We start from the raw sequence: 14,096 nt of genomic DNA, 5'->3' as shown, positions 1-14,096 counted from the left end.
ATGTATTATGCCAATATTCTTTTGTGGGTTTATGTGCATCTTAGGATATGTGGTTGACTTCATCAGCAAGTGATCATCTAAATAGAGCAGCTGCAACACAATTGAATTTTACTAAAATATGAAAAAAGTCTCAACAATTATTTTGAACGTTCTGCGCGTTCTTGTCCGTGCCATTTGCTATCCGTAGGTGTCATATATAACTTGTTTTGCGTCTTTCTTTTCGGATCAAATCTATTGGGTATATAAAATAATCAACTCCTTATCACTTGTGTATAACAACAAAAGAAAGAAGTAATATGTGGATCGATTTAACATGCAGATTGAGTACTAATTTTTAATTTAAGTTGATGACTTAGGGGAAGTGTTTTTTTTTTTGTGGAGGAGAATTATATTGAAAGTTGAGAATAGTTGGAATTGATTTCCAAATAGACATGTATAGGAATCTTCTTTGATATTTTTGTGCAACTATTACTTAAGTGATCATTGGTCATGTTACCGGAATCTTCATTGATTTTGAATAATCATATCTATCTTTCTATATTACTAGATAGGCATGTGCCTGTGCTTAGCACGGCCCAACACTGCAACTTATATTTATATACAACTAGTTATGGAGACGTGCGAAGCACGTGACTCCTCTGAACACATTATTACGATTTGAGTTATATATGTCAAAATCACATTGTAATGAGTATCACAAACTATTCATAAAAAAAAAAACAACAATTTAAAATAGATGAACTATCAACCTATTCAAATAACATATTTATTGTATGTCAAATGATTAGACAATCGATGAATCTACAAGATTTGGACAACACAACTTCATTGGGTAACTAAAATTAATACATAGTTAAATTTTTATGATATTAGGTCCAAACATGTTATATATTAATATGAACAAAAATTAATATACAAAAATGATTAAATGATTCCGATTTGATTGCAGAAGGAAATTTCTACATACCATATACTCGATAGTTATCCTCTATTATATCATCCAATGAGAACACTAAAACCCAATTATGTAGTCAGGGAAATAACTTAAACACTTACATAATATAAGTTAGCTACATATATATCAAACATTTATATCCCTTATATGATTTTTTTTGTACATGATGTATTTAACACCTTGAGTTTTAAGGGAGACATGTAATGTCAGACACCCCAAATTATGTGACAGTCTTGGCTAATCGAGAGTCAATTCGATTAATTTTACGAAGATAAGTTGGATCAAATTAACTCAATATTATATAATAAAAAATACATATATTCAAAAAATTATACAAAAAGTATTGTAAGTTGTAATTTTTAAAATATTAATTAAAATTTATATAATTTAAATTTCAAGAAATGAAAAATATCACACAAATTGAGACGGAGAAACTAACAATTTTGTATTTGATGTTGTAACACTCTTCTATTCTTCGTACCGAATTATTGCTAAAGCTCTTGTGAATCTTCTTCTGCAATCAAATAGGTTTTACAATTGTATTGTAATAAGAAGAAAACATGAATAATGATGAAATATGAAAAAATTAACGAAAATTATAAACCCAATATACATAAAATATGAGCTGTATAGGAAAAATTCATTTATAAACTAATAGAGAAATAGTAACAGTTACTGGAAACTTTCACACTTCTTCCATAAAGTTTGTAACAATTGATTGTGGGTTCAGTTTTGTTTTGTTAGAAACTTTTAGTATTCTTCACTAAGGTGCTATTAAAATAAATTTTTAACCGATGCAGTTCTTAAGTTGCAAGTCTTTTTGGGCATTTATACAAATAAGATAAAACAAAATAATAGGAAGAAGAATGAAAAAAAAGGAGAAACTAAATAAAAAACAATCCTAGCTTTTAAGAGTGTGTATTTACATTTTTGTCCATAAATATATAAGAATAGCGTTTAATAGAATATAATAGTATTTGTTTATAATTAATGTGTACATTTTTGTTCATCAATATTATGACATTATAAGGACACTTCAACTTCTGACTTGGAGGCTTCCCACTTATAATATAATATGATTATTATACAAAGCTAACTATGGAAATAGCCACGAAGCAAAAGGAACATCAAACTAATTTAATTCAATGACATCCAATTCAACTATAAAGATGAACAGTCTACACTGAAAACTAATAAGTCGTCTCCAAGGATACGACCAACCTAGGGTTTTCTTTTGGTGGCTCACTCCTTCATCAGCAACAGTTTCGCAGCTCTCATGGCTGCTATTAGGGGTGTATATACATGATCGGGTTGGTTCGGATTTTTCAAATATCCAAACCATTTGTGTAAAAAATTTAAATTTTTAAACCAAACCAAACTAATAAAATTCGGATTTTTTCGGGGTTTTCAACCTCGGGTTGGTTCGGGTTTTTCAAATACCAAACCAAATCATTGTGTCGAATTTTTAAATGTATAAATCAAACCAAACTAATATACCTCAGATTTTTTCAGATTTTTAGATTTTTCGGTAAAGTTTGCATACAAACATGTAATCAACTTGTGCTCCAAATATTTCTTTAGTCCAACCAAAATACAATTATCTAAGGTGTTTCTTAAGAAAATAACACAAAATATGAGATAAGTACTGATGACACTAAAATATTCAATAAAAAATAATAATGAAATCATCATATAAAATAAATATTGCAGAGTCATAATGAAAATGATCATAATTTAAAAGTACTAAATCATGTTAAAATAAATTTAACAAGTATTAGTTACATTACTAAATATTTAAGAAAAATTAAAATTAGATTATGTATTTTAATTGTCTAAACCAATGTAAACCTAAAGAACAAATATTCAATATTATTCACTACTAAAAAAACAGTGTTTAGCGACGGATAAATCCGTCGCCAATAGACATATATCCGTCACTAAACTATATTTGCGATGGATTAGCGATGAAATGTTGACCGTTATAATTTTTCTTGTAGCTAACCCCTTTGCGACGGCAAAATTGATTCCGTAGCAAGATTAGCGACGATTTAGCGACATATGATATCCGTAGTAAAATGGTAGCGACGGAAAGTTTTGTCGCTAGATTTATATATTTCGTTGCAAATTACATAAATGAATTCGTCGTCCTATAATTTTACGACGAAAATAATTTATCGCTAATCCGTCGCAAACTTTTGGCAACCAATTAATATTTGTCGCAATCCGTCACCAATTTTAATTCTTTAACTATTCCCAAAATTCGTCGCAATTTCCATCGTTAAATTTGTCGTAGGTATAATTCTTTCTATTCATTTTATTTATTTATTTATAATATATAGAAAATGTAAATTATTAAACATCCTAATAATAACAAATATTCATATAACATAAATGTTACTTCATATATAACCCGTGCACCAAAACATATATTCATCTAATATTAAGTCCAAAACATCTACACCAAGTATCAAACATCTAGCAATTACTAATGTTTAGAACTCGTAATTGTTACTGCATAATTTGTTTTCCTTTAACAAAAATCAGATAAGAAAAACTAATGCTAGGGAGAAGAAATATGGTCATCATCTGAAACAACCTTATTAGGCACCATAGGTGTTGCTGATGATGCGTCACCAATAGGAGTATCAGCTGATTGATGTGATGGTAAAGAAGTTACACCTCGTATGCGCTCAAGTAATATAGGAATCATGTGATCAGTCAATGCAGGAATCAATTTCTTCACGAACTCATCCATATTTTCCATCGGTGCAGATTGAGAAACAGATGGTGGTATTGATGATGAAGCATCAGATTGAGAAGAGATACAAAGATTTGGTCCATAGTAACTTTTTGCTTGAGTTCCAAGACCATATATTCTTCTCTTCTTTTCTCCACCTGCAGCTTGATAATATGCGTCACGTTGATCAATATCAGATTCAGACTCAATTTTCTCACGTAATATTTCTTCATATCTTTCCTGCAATAAGTAGAGACATTAAAATTATAATAAAGAATACTAACTATAAGTTTTCTCCAAATAAAAAGAATATGAATGTCAAAAGTCGATAATTTTATAAATTCTACTTACATGAACAATTCGTGCTCGCTCATCAACAAAAGATTTTCCATCGTGATCATGTGTGTGGACGTGCAAATGGAGCTCACTTGGTGTTGGGTCTCGACCCTTTTCAATAGCCTACCCAAAAAAAATTAATTGCCCCAGTTATGTTATGAACAATATGATATAATTAGGTAAAGTATTTCAATAAACACAAAAAGTCTATTTAATTTCAGTGAGGAACCCACAATTGAGGTCGCCCCTATGGCAGAAATAATGCTAACAATTCAAATCGTGCCTCTAAAGATGAAGGAACCAACATTTGTAAGAATTGAGATATCTTTCATAACTTTCTTATGCAAGTTTCAGATTCAAAAATCGGTGACAACGAGCCAAAAACTGTCCAGAATAGTACTTGGTGACAAAGAAAAAGATTCAGATTCAGATTCAAAAATCAAGTTCTATAATAAGAAGTTATTCATATTCAATCTATTGCATGCAATGTCACAAGACAATCTAAAATATTAAGCTCCCTTCTTCTATAAGCAAGACCCATTAAGGCTCTTACAATAAAAAATAGATTCTAAGGCAACTAACTATTATAAGCTTGTAGAGGTAGTACTGGTGAAATTTTTTGGAACAATTAATATGTACCTATACTCATGTGTTGGATATTTTTCTTTAAGCCGAGAATTTATCGAAAACAATCTCTTATCTCACAAAGGTATAAATAAAGTCTATGTACATCCTACTCTCTCTTAATTTTACTATATTACATGCTAGCGCTAGCCAAATATCCAGGCAGAATATATCTCCATTTTCTTATGCCATCTTGGTAGAGTTCACATCTTTGTACACATTCAGGCAAAGCTTTTACATGTAAAGTTCAAATCTATACATTTTTCCCTGTAACTTTTTATTTTCTCTAACCAACTATTATAATGTGGGGCTTTCATTTTTATGTTTTTCCAGCCAACATACAGTTCTAGCTAAAGACATTCATCACACTATACAATAGGCAAAAGTATATGTCAATTTATCTATTTGATTTTGTTCGCCTTATGTCCAAATTTACTATCAGAAAGAATACAATTAAGAGTTTAAAAATCGAAAGTGTCATCAATAACAATTGTATGTTGCACCAAAACAGATGCACTGCAACAACAGTCCCAAAACATAATTGAACAAAAAAAAAGAGGCACTTCTACTATTTGTGTACTATCGACTTTTAGTAATGACTAGAAGATAAGGAAAATGTATTTTGTCGAAGAATATTTATTGCGTGAAATATATACTTACAAGTTTCTTACGATGCTCCCTTATAGAGATAGATCCACCTGTATGAGTTCCGATAACAGCTTCTCTTCCTCCACGACGATTTTTTTTATTTGTTTCTGACTTCGCAACATTCTCAGGAGCTTGCCAAAGCCTCATCCAATTTTCCCACACAATATCAGTTACATATCCAGGATTAGTTCCGTTCTTTTTTATTCTGGAAATAAAATCGCTATATCGTAGTGATGCCTTAATCTCCCATTGTCTTTTCACTGCATTTTCATTAGTTGAAGAGTCCCAATAGAATTCCTTCTGAAATTAGTTTGTAAAGTAATAACATTAATATCATATCTATAAAAAGTTTATCACTTTCTTAAACTCAATTATAATGAAATAACATACCTTGAATTCTCCAAAATAAAAATCTTTTACAGGTTGCGAGACACCTTTCCAATTGATTCCATTGGGATCAAGTTCATTTTTGAAAGACTTAGCTATGAAAGTAGAGCATGTCGAAGAAGGCTCCAATCTATATAAATTTCAGGACATTATTTAAATACATATGTATCTTATTAAAAATATATATACTAATGATACTATAAGCATGGACTAACCCTGTAGGAGTAAGAGTAATAACTGTTCTCCGCTGCCCACGATTATTGGACTCACCTTCACCAATTGTGCTGCTTTGAGTAGATGCACCCTCTCCTATTTGATTACTTTCATTAGGTGTAATAGGAGATGATTCAACATCGATTGGAATATTATTGTGATTTGGCATTTGAACGGGTGGTGTACTGCTAGGTCCTAGTATTTGAACTTGTTTGTACGATCAAGCCCACCTATATTAGAACTTGTACCACCTTGTTGAGGACTAATGTTGTGGGAATAGGAACAGTAGGCATTTTTGGAGGAATAGCAGAATTACCGCGACCTGAGGATTTTCCTACACGACCTGCACTGCCTCGACCTCTGCCTCGAGCCATATCTTCAAAATATGTAAGTATTGTAAGATCAACACTTGTAAAAGATCAATTATTTTTAAATAAAGTTCATCAGTATGCCCAAATGTTACTAAATTTCATGCATATGACATACTAAAAATTAGAGCTAGAATCTCCTGCAGATTTTAAACAGATGACTAAACAGTCTTTTCGAAGTAAAATTTCAGACATATAAAGTCAAAATAGGGGGAGGAAAACTATAATCAACTAAATAAATGCAACTGAAAAACAATACTAACAGATATCATTGCAGCTACTACAGCACGTCTAAGAAGTGAAGAAAGTAGAAAAGAACATGAGAAGAAAGAGTAACTCATCCCACAATAGTGAAGCTGAATACGTAATAGTACAGAAAACAAAAAAGAAAAAGTTATCGAAAACTTACCTTACTAGTTGCAGCAGTCGAAGAGAAGAGGAAAAAGTCACAATAGTTGAGAATAACCAGCTGAACTCCAAATTTTAAGGAAAATCTATAAAACAAAAGGCAACATCAAAAAATAGAAATCTCAAGTTGAATAAACAAAAAAAAATTCTTAATCATATCGAATAGAAGAAAAAGTCATTCAAATATTATTACATTAAAAAAACATAAACTAAGGAAATAATAATATTATGAAAAATTACTACACTCAAAAAATATTGAAGATACAATAACATATTGTTATTAAGAACTAGTCACTATCTAAATCTTCTTCAAATTCTTCCTCATTCTCCTCAGTTTCTTCAGATTCATACTCCTCCTCAGTTTCTTCAGATTCATACTCCTCCTTAGTTTCATACTCCTCCTCTGTAGATTCTCCAGGGATTTCATGATACTTTGGATGTAACCCATCAATGGGTTCTTCCATTTCAAGTACACCCCCATTTAAATCATGTAAGAGTATTTCTTCATCAACAGAAACATTCATATCTATCTCATGGACTTCAACTTCATTGACTTGAAATGGAACATTCAGTTCTGGAGTTGGTGCCACTTCCTCATCAGGTAATTCCACAACATTACGAGGTTTAACCTTCAATACAGCTAACCAATCAATCTTGTCCTTTTTCTTGCTAGGATATGGGACATAACACACTTGTGTTGCTTGCATTGCAAGAATAAAAGGTTCATACTTTTTATACCGACGACGTTGGTTAACATCAATCAATTTGTATTGATTATGCTTCTTCACACCAACATCTATAGTTGGGTCAAACCATTCACACTTGAATAAGACAGTTTGCTTTAAAGGTTCTTCACGGTATTCCACTTGTATAATCTCTTTTATCTGTCCATAGTAATCACCAGAATTTGGATCTGAGATACAAACTCCACTGTTCATTGTTGATCTAGCGCTACCATAACATTCTGTATGAAATTTGTATCCATTAACAAAATACATTGAATGACATGTAGCGCCTATTAATGGTCCATGAGCAAGGCTACGCAAGAATTTATTCTCTATATGATTGCATCGGACCTATTTAAAAAAAGACTTAGTTAAATTCACAAGACAATTTAGGTTACATTACTATATCAAAGTTAATGATCGTTGGAGACTTACGTATTCCTTAAACCATATAGAAAAATATGCCTCAAGGCTCTCATCTATCTGACACTGTGATAAATTGGGAGATTCTTCTTGCAAACGTTGCACGTACATACTTCATTAATACAAAATAAGTTAAATAGAAAGTCATAATATATTAATATGTTTCTAATATTAGGTGAAAATAAATTTTAAATACTACCTCACAAATGGCTCAACCTCTTCACAATTTAGTAATATGTAAGTTTGAGCGGCCTTGATTTCATCAAGTGATAAATTTCTTTTTCTTGTCTCTCCCCATAGTCAACCTGGATGGGTGAATATTGATAGATTTCCTTCAAGATCCTCCGTAATACCACCATCATCATTACGGTCCACATTATGATTACGTGTCATGACATGAGGTTCAAAATAATGAGAAAATAATAGTGTTGACTATGTCATCAAGTATGCTTCACAAATAGAGCCCTCAACACTAGCTTTATTTCCAATCATCCTTTTAAGAGTTCCAAGGTACCTTAATAGATAATAAATGAATGTACCATCATATTAGAATTACCAAGTATAACATGCTTGTCATAATTTTGTCATAAAATTTCACATTTACCTTTCAAAAGGATACATCCATCGATATTGTACAGGTCCAGCGATCTTTGTTTCATATGGTAGGTGCACAGGCAAATGTTCCATCGAGTCAAAGAACCCTGGAGGAAATATACGTTCTAACTTACACAAAATTTGTGGGATATCTGCTTCTAATCTCTCCATGTCATCCACTCGTAGAGTGGTTGAAGTAAGATCTTTAAAAAATAAGCTCAACTCTGTAAGTGCTTGCCACACATTACTAGGAAGTAATTCACGAAAAGCAATAGGCAAAAGTCTTTGCATGAACACGTGACAATCATGACTTTTCATGCCATATAGCTTTTTCGTATTTGTGTCTGGACATCTACCCAAATTTGAAACATACCCATCTGGAAATTTCAAATCTTTGACCCAATTAAACAAGATAGCTTTTTCTTCCTTGTCTATTGTGTATACAGCTTTGGGGTATTTACCATTTGAATCCTTTGCCAACTGAGGTCGATCACAATAGTTTACCATATCCAAACGTGATTGTGAATTGTCTTTGGTTTTATCAACAATATTAAGAACCGTGTTAAATACATTATCAAAGACATTTTTCTCAATATGCATGACATCAAGGTTATGTCGAATCATGTTAGAACTCCAATATGGCAAATCCCAAAAGATACTTTGCTTTTTCCATCCACAAGACTTACATATTCTTCGATTAACCTCTTCTGCATCTAACTCAGTTACTTTCCTTATCCCTAAGTCACAAATTTGGTTCAAAATCTCCTCTCCTATTTTGTAAGGTGGTGGAAATCTTTTGACAGTCTTGCCTTTAAAAAAGTTTTTACGATCTCTCCGGAAAGGATGATGTTGGTCAAGAAACATCCTATGACTGTCAAACCAAGATGTTTTTCTACCATGTTCTAATCTAAAGGATTGTGTCTCCTCCATACAATAAGGACAAGCTAACTTGCCCGCAGTACTCCATCCTGATAACATAGAATATGCTGGAAAGTCACTTATAGTCCACATCAAAGCTGCCCTTAGTTGAAAGTTTTGCTTTTTTGAAATGTCAAATGCTTCTATACCTGTCTCCCACAACAAGGTCAACTCCTTTATTAGAGGTTGCAGATAAACATCAATTTTATGTTTGGGATTGTTTGGCCCTGGAATAATGACAGTTAAGAACATATACGCTTCCTTCATGCACATTCCTAGAGGTAAATTATATGGAGTTACAATCACTGGCCACGAAGAGTATTTCCTCCCAGTCTGACTGAATGGTTGGAAACCATCCGTACATAACCCCAATCTTACATTTCTTGGTTCATTGGCAAAAAAGGTATGAGTTTCATTGAAGTGTTTCCAAGCATTAGAGTCTGATGGATGACGCATTACCCCTTCGTCCTGTGTATGCTCATGATGCCATCTCATATCAGCAGCTGTAGCATGAGATGCATATAATCTTTTTAATCTAGGGATCAAAGGAAAATAATACATTTTCTTATAAGGGACCAATTTCCGCTTACGAGAGCCTACACGACGCTTATACCTCTGATTGCCACAAAATTTACAAGATGTAAGGTTCTCATCATCGCCCCAACATAACATACATCCTGATTCACAACAATCAATCTTCTCAACTGGCAAACCCAAGCTACGCACCAATTTCTTTGTTTGATAATAGTTATCAAGCACTATGTTATCTTCAGGTAAAGAATCTTTCAACAATTGCATCATTTGGTTGTAACCTCTCTGTGACATGTTGTTCTCCATTTTAATGTTTAACATCCTAGAGACAACTTCAAGTTGAGAGACGGAGGAACCGGGATACAATTTTGCATCAGCGGCATGTAGTAAATCATAAAATCTTTGAGACTCAGGATTAGGCTCCTCCTCCATTGGAAGATCAGACGCCTCCTCTATTGAAGGATTGATCTCCTCCTCCATTGAAGTTTCATAAGTATGAGATGACTCATGTTCAATATTGCTTTGAAATTGTCGACTCAAACCTTGATCAAAGTTTGAACCAGCTACATCCAAAACCATTTGTCGGTACGGATTATCATATCCCAATTCAGGTTGAGTTCCACCATGCAAATCATTAACATAATACATCTCATCAATAGCATCTTCTTCCCCTTGATATTTCCAAACAAAATAGTTCTCAACAAATCCGTATTGAAAAAGGTGATATTTAACCATTTCAACATCCATGTATTTAAGGTTATGACATTTTTTACAAGGACATTTAATGTTGTCACCACTCATACAATTTTTTTGTGAACATGCATACTGAATAAAGTTATTCACACCGGTTATAAAACTGGAGAGTATACCCCCTCGTCCATCCAACCTCTCATACATCCAACCACGCTTCAAATTACTCATGTTCCTATAAATTTTAGAATAATCAAGACAATCAAAAATTTCTCTTATATAAGTTATACAATCTGGATGTCCTACAAAGAAAAGATCATATTAAAATACCTTTATGAAAAAGAGTATATCTTTGCACTTTTTAAATCATTCGCCGCCTTTTCTGTTAATATAAGTGTTCTTGATCACTGTCCAGTTATCTTAAAATATATTATTCTATTAATCTTCAGTTACAAAAAGTGCAATAACAAGAAAATGATAAGTTGCAGGAAGTGCAATGTCAAGGAAAGGTTCATACTGAAATACCTTTATTAGTTCTCCTTTATGTTTTTTTATCACTGTCCAGTTAGTTTAGTATGATTTGACCCAACTATAATGTTATTTTAAAATAGTGTACTCTCTTAAATCCCTACACATAAATGATATGATGATTTGTTCTACTACTAATTCTAGTTTAGGCTAATTAAATGTCAAGTCATTTGATAATTATAAGCCTAAAGTTAGATCATAAAATAAGTACTACACTTGTATTGTACTCTAATTATTGTAAAGTTACAAAAAGTGTGATGCCAAAAAGATAATACAAATATTACTACAAACAATCAAGAAAGTGGTTTGAATTTCATTTCTCTTGCTAGTAACTAATTTCTAGTGTTACGATTGTAAATATAATGGAGTACCAAATAAAAATCATACCGAGGAGCTGAAAAGTTGAGAAAAGGTGGATGAAAAGAGAAGGATGCAGGGCGAGTGAAATTAGTGGAACAAGACGAGATTTGAGAGCCTTGAAAGATTGCAACGTCAGCAAAATCTGTGTATAACATTTGAAATATTAACGACCATAGCATAATTATCCCATGTCTGCTCACAATCAATACCTTTCTGAAAGGTTCATCAAGCATAAAGATGGACAACCCAAAATATTAAACAAACTAAGAGAGATAAGTAGAACTTACGTAAACTTGATATAGTTGTTCTTAGGATAAATAAGCAGCAACACGTTCACGAAGAAGCAAAGGTCCACATATTCTCCACAAACTATAATAACACCATGTGGAAAAGAAAAAAATACAAACTTAAATATCATTGTATGTTGATCAGGTGAATTTCTTTACATAAATAGAGGAGCACAAAGAAAAGAAACAGAGAAGTAGAGCAGAGAAAACAAGCAGTTACTTAATAGCTATGAAAAATTAAACTTTGCATACTTTACATTAAATCTAAAATTTGTGAAAGACATGTTAATCTGATTAACCATCAGAGATCTCAATCACTTGTATCTAATCCAGCAGAGTATGACAACGAGAACTCAAGAAGAATCTTTCATTTGATATGGAGCAAGGAAAAAATCTTTAGATACACCAAAATTTGATTGACTTACTGCAGAAATTTAGGTACAGATTGGATGAAAATTTTGCTAGTCTCTTCTTGATTTACTTTCTTGTGTGTGGCAAAAAAAAGTTGATGGCAATAGATGTCATTTTTTGTTTGTTTGTTATTCATTTCTTTAATTATGTGTATGAATAGAAAATCATTTTTTGTTTAGTTTATGAACAACTTCTTTAAGTTGATAATGTTAATTCTTATCTAAAACTCTCTTTCTTGAACCATTTTCATTAACTTGTATTTAATTCGACAATGTTTGACAATACGTAAAAATTATAATTGAATCAGCTACTAAATACATATCGAAATTACTAATCGACTATCACAAATAAACATTTTTTCTTTAAGTCATGACTTTGACAAACCAAGAAAAATGAAATAGAATAAGATAGAGAAAGAGAGCTTACTTGGTTAGTTGTTCTTAGGACAAACAGGCAGCAAACACATTCACGAAGAAACAAAACTCCACACATGTTTCATAAGCTACAATAAGGCCTTCTAAAATAGAAAAAAAAAATAGAATTTAAACACCACTATATATTCTCATAAAACGAGTTATACGATGCCTATACTAAACTTTTCAAATTAACAATTTCAAAATAGAAAAATACAAACAGAAGTTAAAAATAGAACTCAAAGACCCAACAAGCATAGCAAAATGTATTCCTGATAATGCGCAGAATCCTGTTGCTGTTCAAGCTAAACCCAGATAGAAAAAGTGACTACTAACAACAAAAAAGTAGTCTTATTCACAGTTGATTACTAACAACAAAAAGTGATTATGTTAAGATCTGGTTTTGACATCTTTTATAATATCACTAATCTCTTAAAACAAACCCTAATTGCAAAGTGTAACTCGATTATGGCAAAATCATTCTTCCAAGTAGAACCCTTGTCTCATATTTCAAGATTACCAAAACCCACAAACAAAATCAACACAAATCCATAGAACACATCTTAATATACAAAAAATAAACTCGAAATTAGAGTATACAAAAGTTAGTACAACTCACTTGATTTTGAATTCAAAAATTGATAGAAACTCATTGATTTCTCACATTGAAGAGAGTGAAAGAGCAATTAGTAGCGTATTTGAAGAATGGGGAAGAGGAATAGTTGAAGAGCCGAAGAGAGACAGTGGGAGAGCTCAAAGCTTTTGTTAGTAGAATGGAGAGGGAATTTTTGTGTGCCCTAACTTATCCCTAAATTTTTATTTTATTTTGCGACGGATTTAACGACATATAAAATTCCGTCGCTAACAAACATCTTTGATTTATTTAGAATGGAAACTAACGACAGATTTTTCTGTCGCTACAAAATATAAAATTTATAAATAAATACTAAAAGTTGTAACGATGAATTTTCCGTTGCTAATCCGTCGTTCAAAATTAATTCAATTTGTCGCAGCCCTTCCGTTGTTAAATTCGTAGGAAATATTAAGGCGCCAACTTTTCGCGCTAATAAATAGTGACGGAATATACAATCCGTCGCCATTACGTCGCTATAGAATTAAAAATAATTTGCTTATTATTATTGCGACAAAATATTTATTCTGTAGTTAAACCGTCGTTATATAGCAACGGAATATAGTCCGTCGCTATAGTCCGTCGCTAAACGCTGTTTTTTTAGTAGTGATTGTCATTCTTAGTGTTGAATTGATTTGCTTTTTGCATTAGTATTAATTTGATTTTGATTTAAGTTTTATTATAATTATCAACATCTATGAACTATAATCTTTATTGGACCATTCCGATTTCTAAGTTTTAAACTTGAAATAATATATTAAAAGATAAAAACTATGAAATAGCATAAGAAATATTTTAAAATTATATCAAAGTAAATATTTTTATGCATAAAATAAAATTTTAAAATTACATATATAATGTCGGGTTGGTTTGGTCTCGGGTTGGTTTTTTTTAGTTAAAACTAAACCA

At 31.8% G+C, this 14,096-nt stretch overlaps 2 protein-coding genes and 1 pseudogene across 2 annotated transcripts in view; 1 reads left to right on the top strand and 2 right to left on the bottom strand.

Moving 5' to 3' along the window:
• The window catches only part of LOC125808456 (ras-related protein RABH1e), a 942,753-nt gene that overhangs the window by 882,718 nt on the left and 45,939 nt on the right, over window positions 1-14,096 (top strand). The window lies entirely within an intron of this gene.
• On the bottom strand, window positions 3,516-6,274 carry LOC125808343 (uncharacterized; annotated as a pseudogene).
• On the bottom strand, window positions 6,964-10,614 carry LOC125808342 (uncharacterized). The gene is made up of 3 exons (XM_049488059.1): window positions 8,429-10,614; window positions 7,837-7,936; window positions 6,964-7,752 (listed from the first exon to the last, which is right to left on the bottom strand). The coding sequence occupies exons 1-3, from the start codon at window positions 10,612-10,614 to the stop codon at window positions 6,964-6,966; spliced, it is 3,075 nt and encodes a 1,024-aa protein (XP_049344016.1).

Source organism: Solanum verrucosum, unplaced genomic scaffold, assembly GCF_900185275.1.
Source record: "Solanum verrucosum unplaced genomic scaffold, falcon-dt-bn FXZP01000112.1, whole genome shotgun sequence".
Classification (NCBI taxonomy): Eukaryota; Viridiplantae; Streptophyta; class Magnoliopsida; order Solanales; family Solanaceae; genus Solanum; species Solanum verrucosum.
The sequence above is the reverse complement of the archived record's forward strand: the minus strand, read 5'-3'. Positions and strand labels throughout refer to the sequence as shown.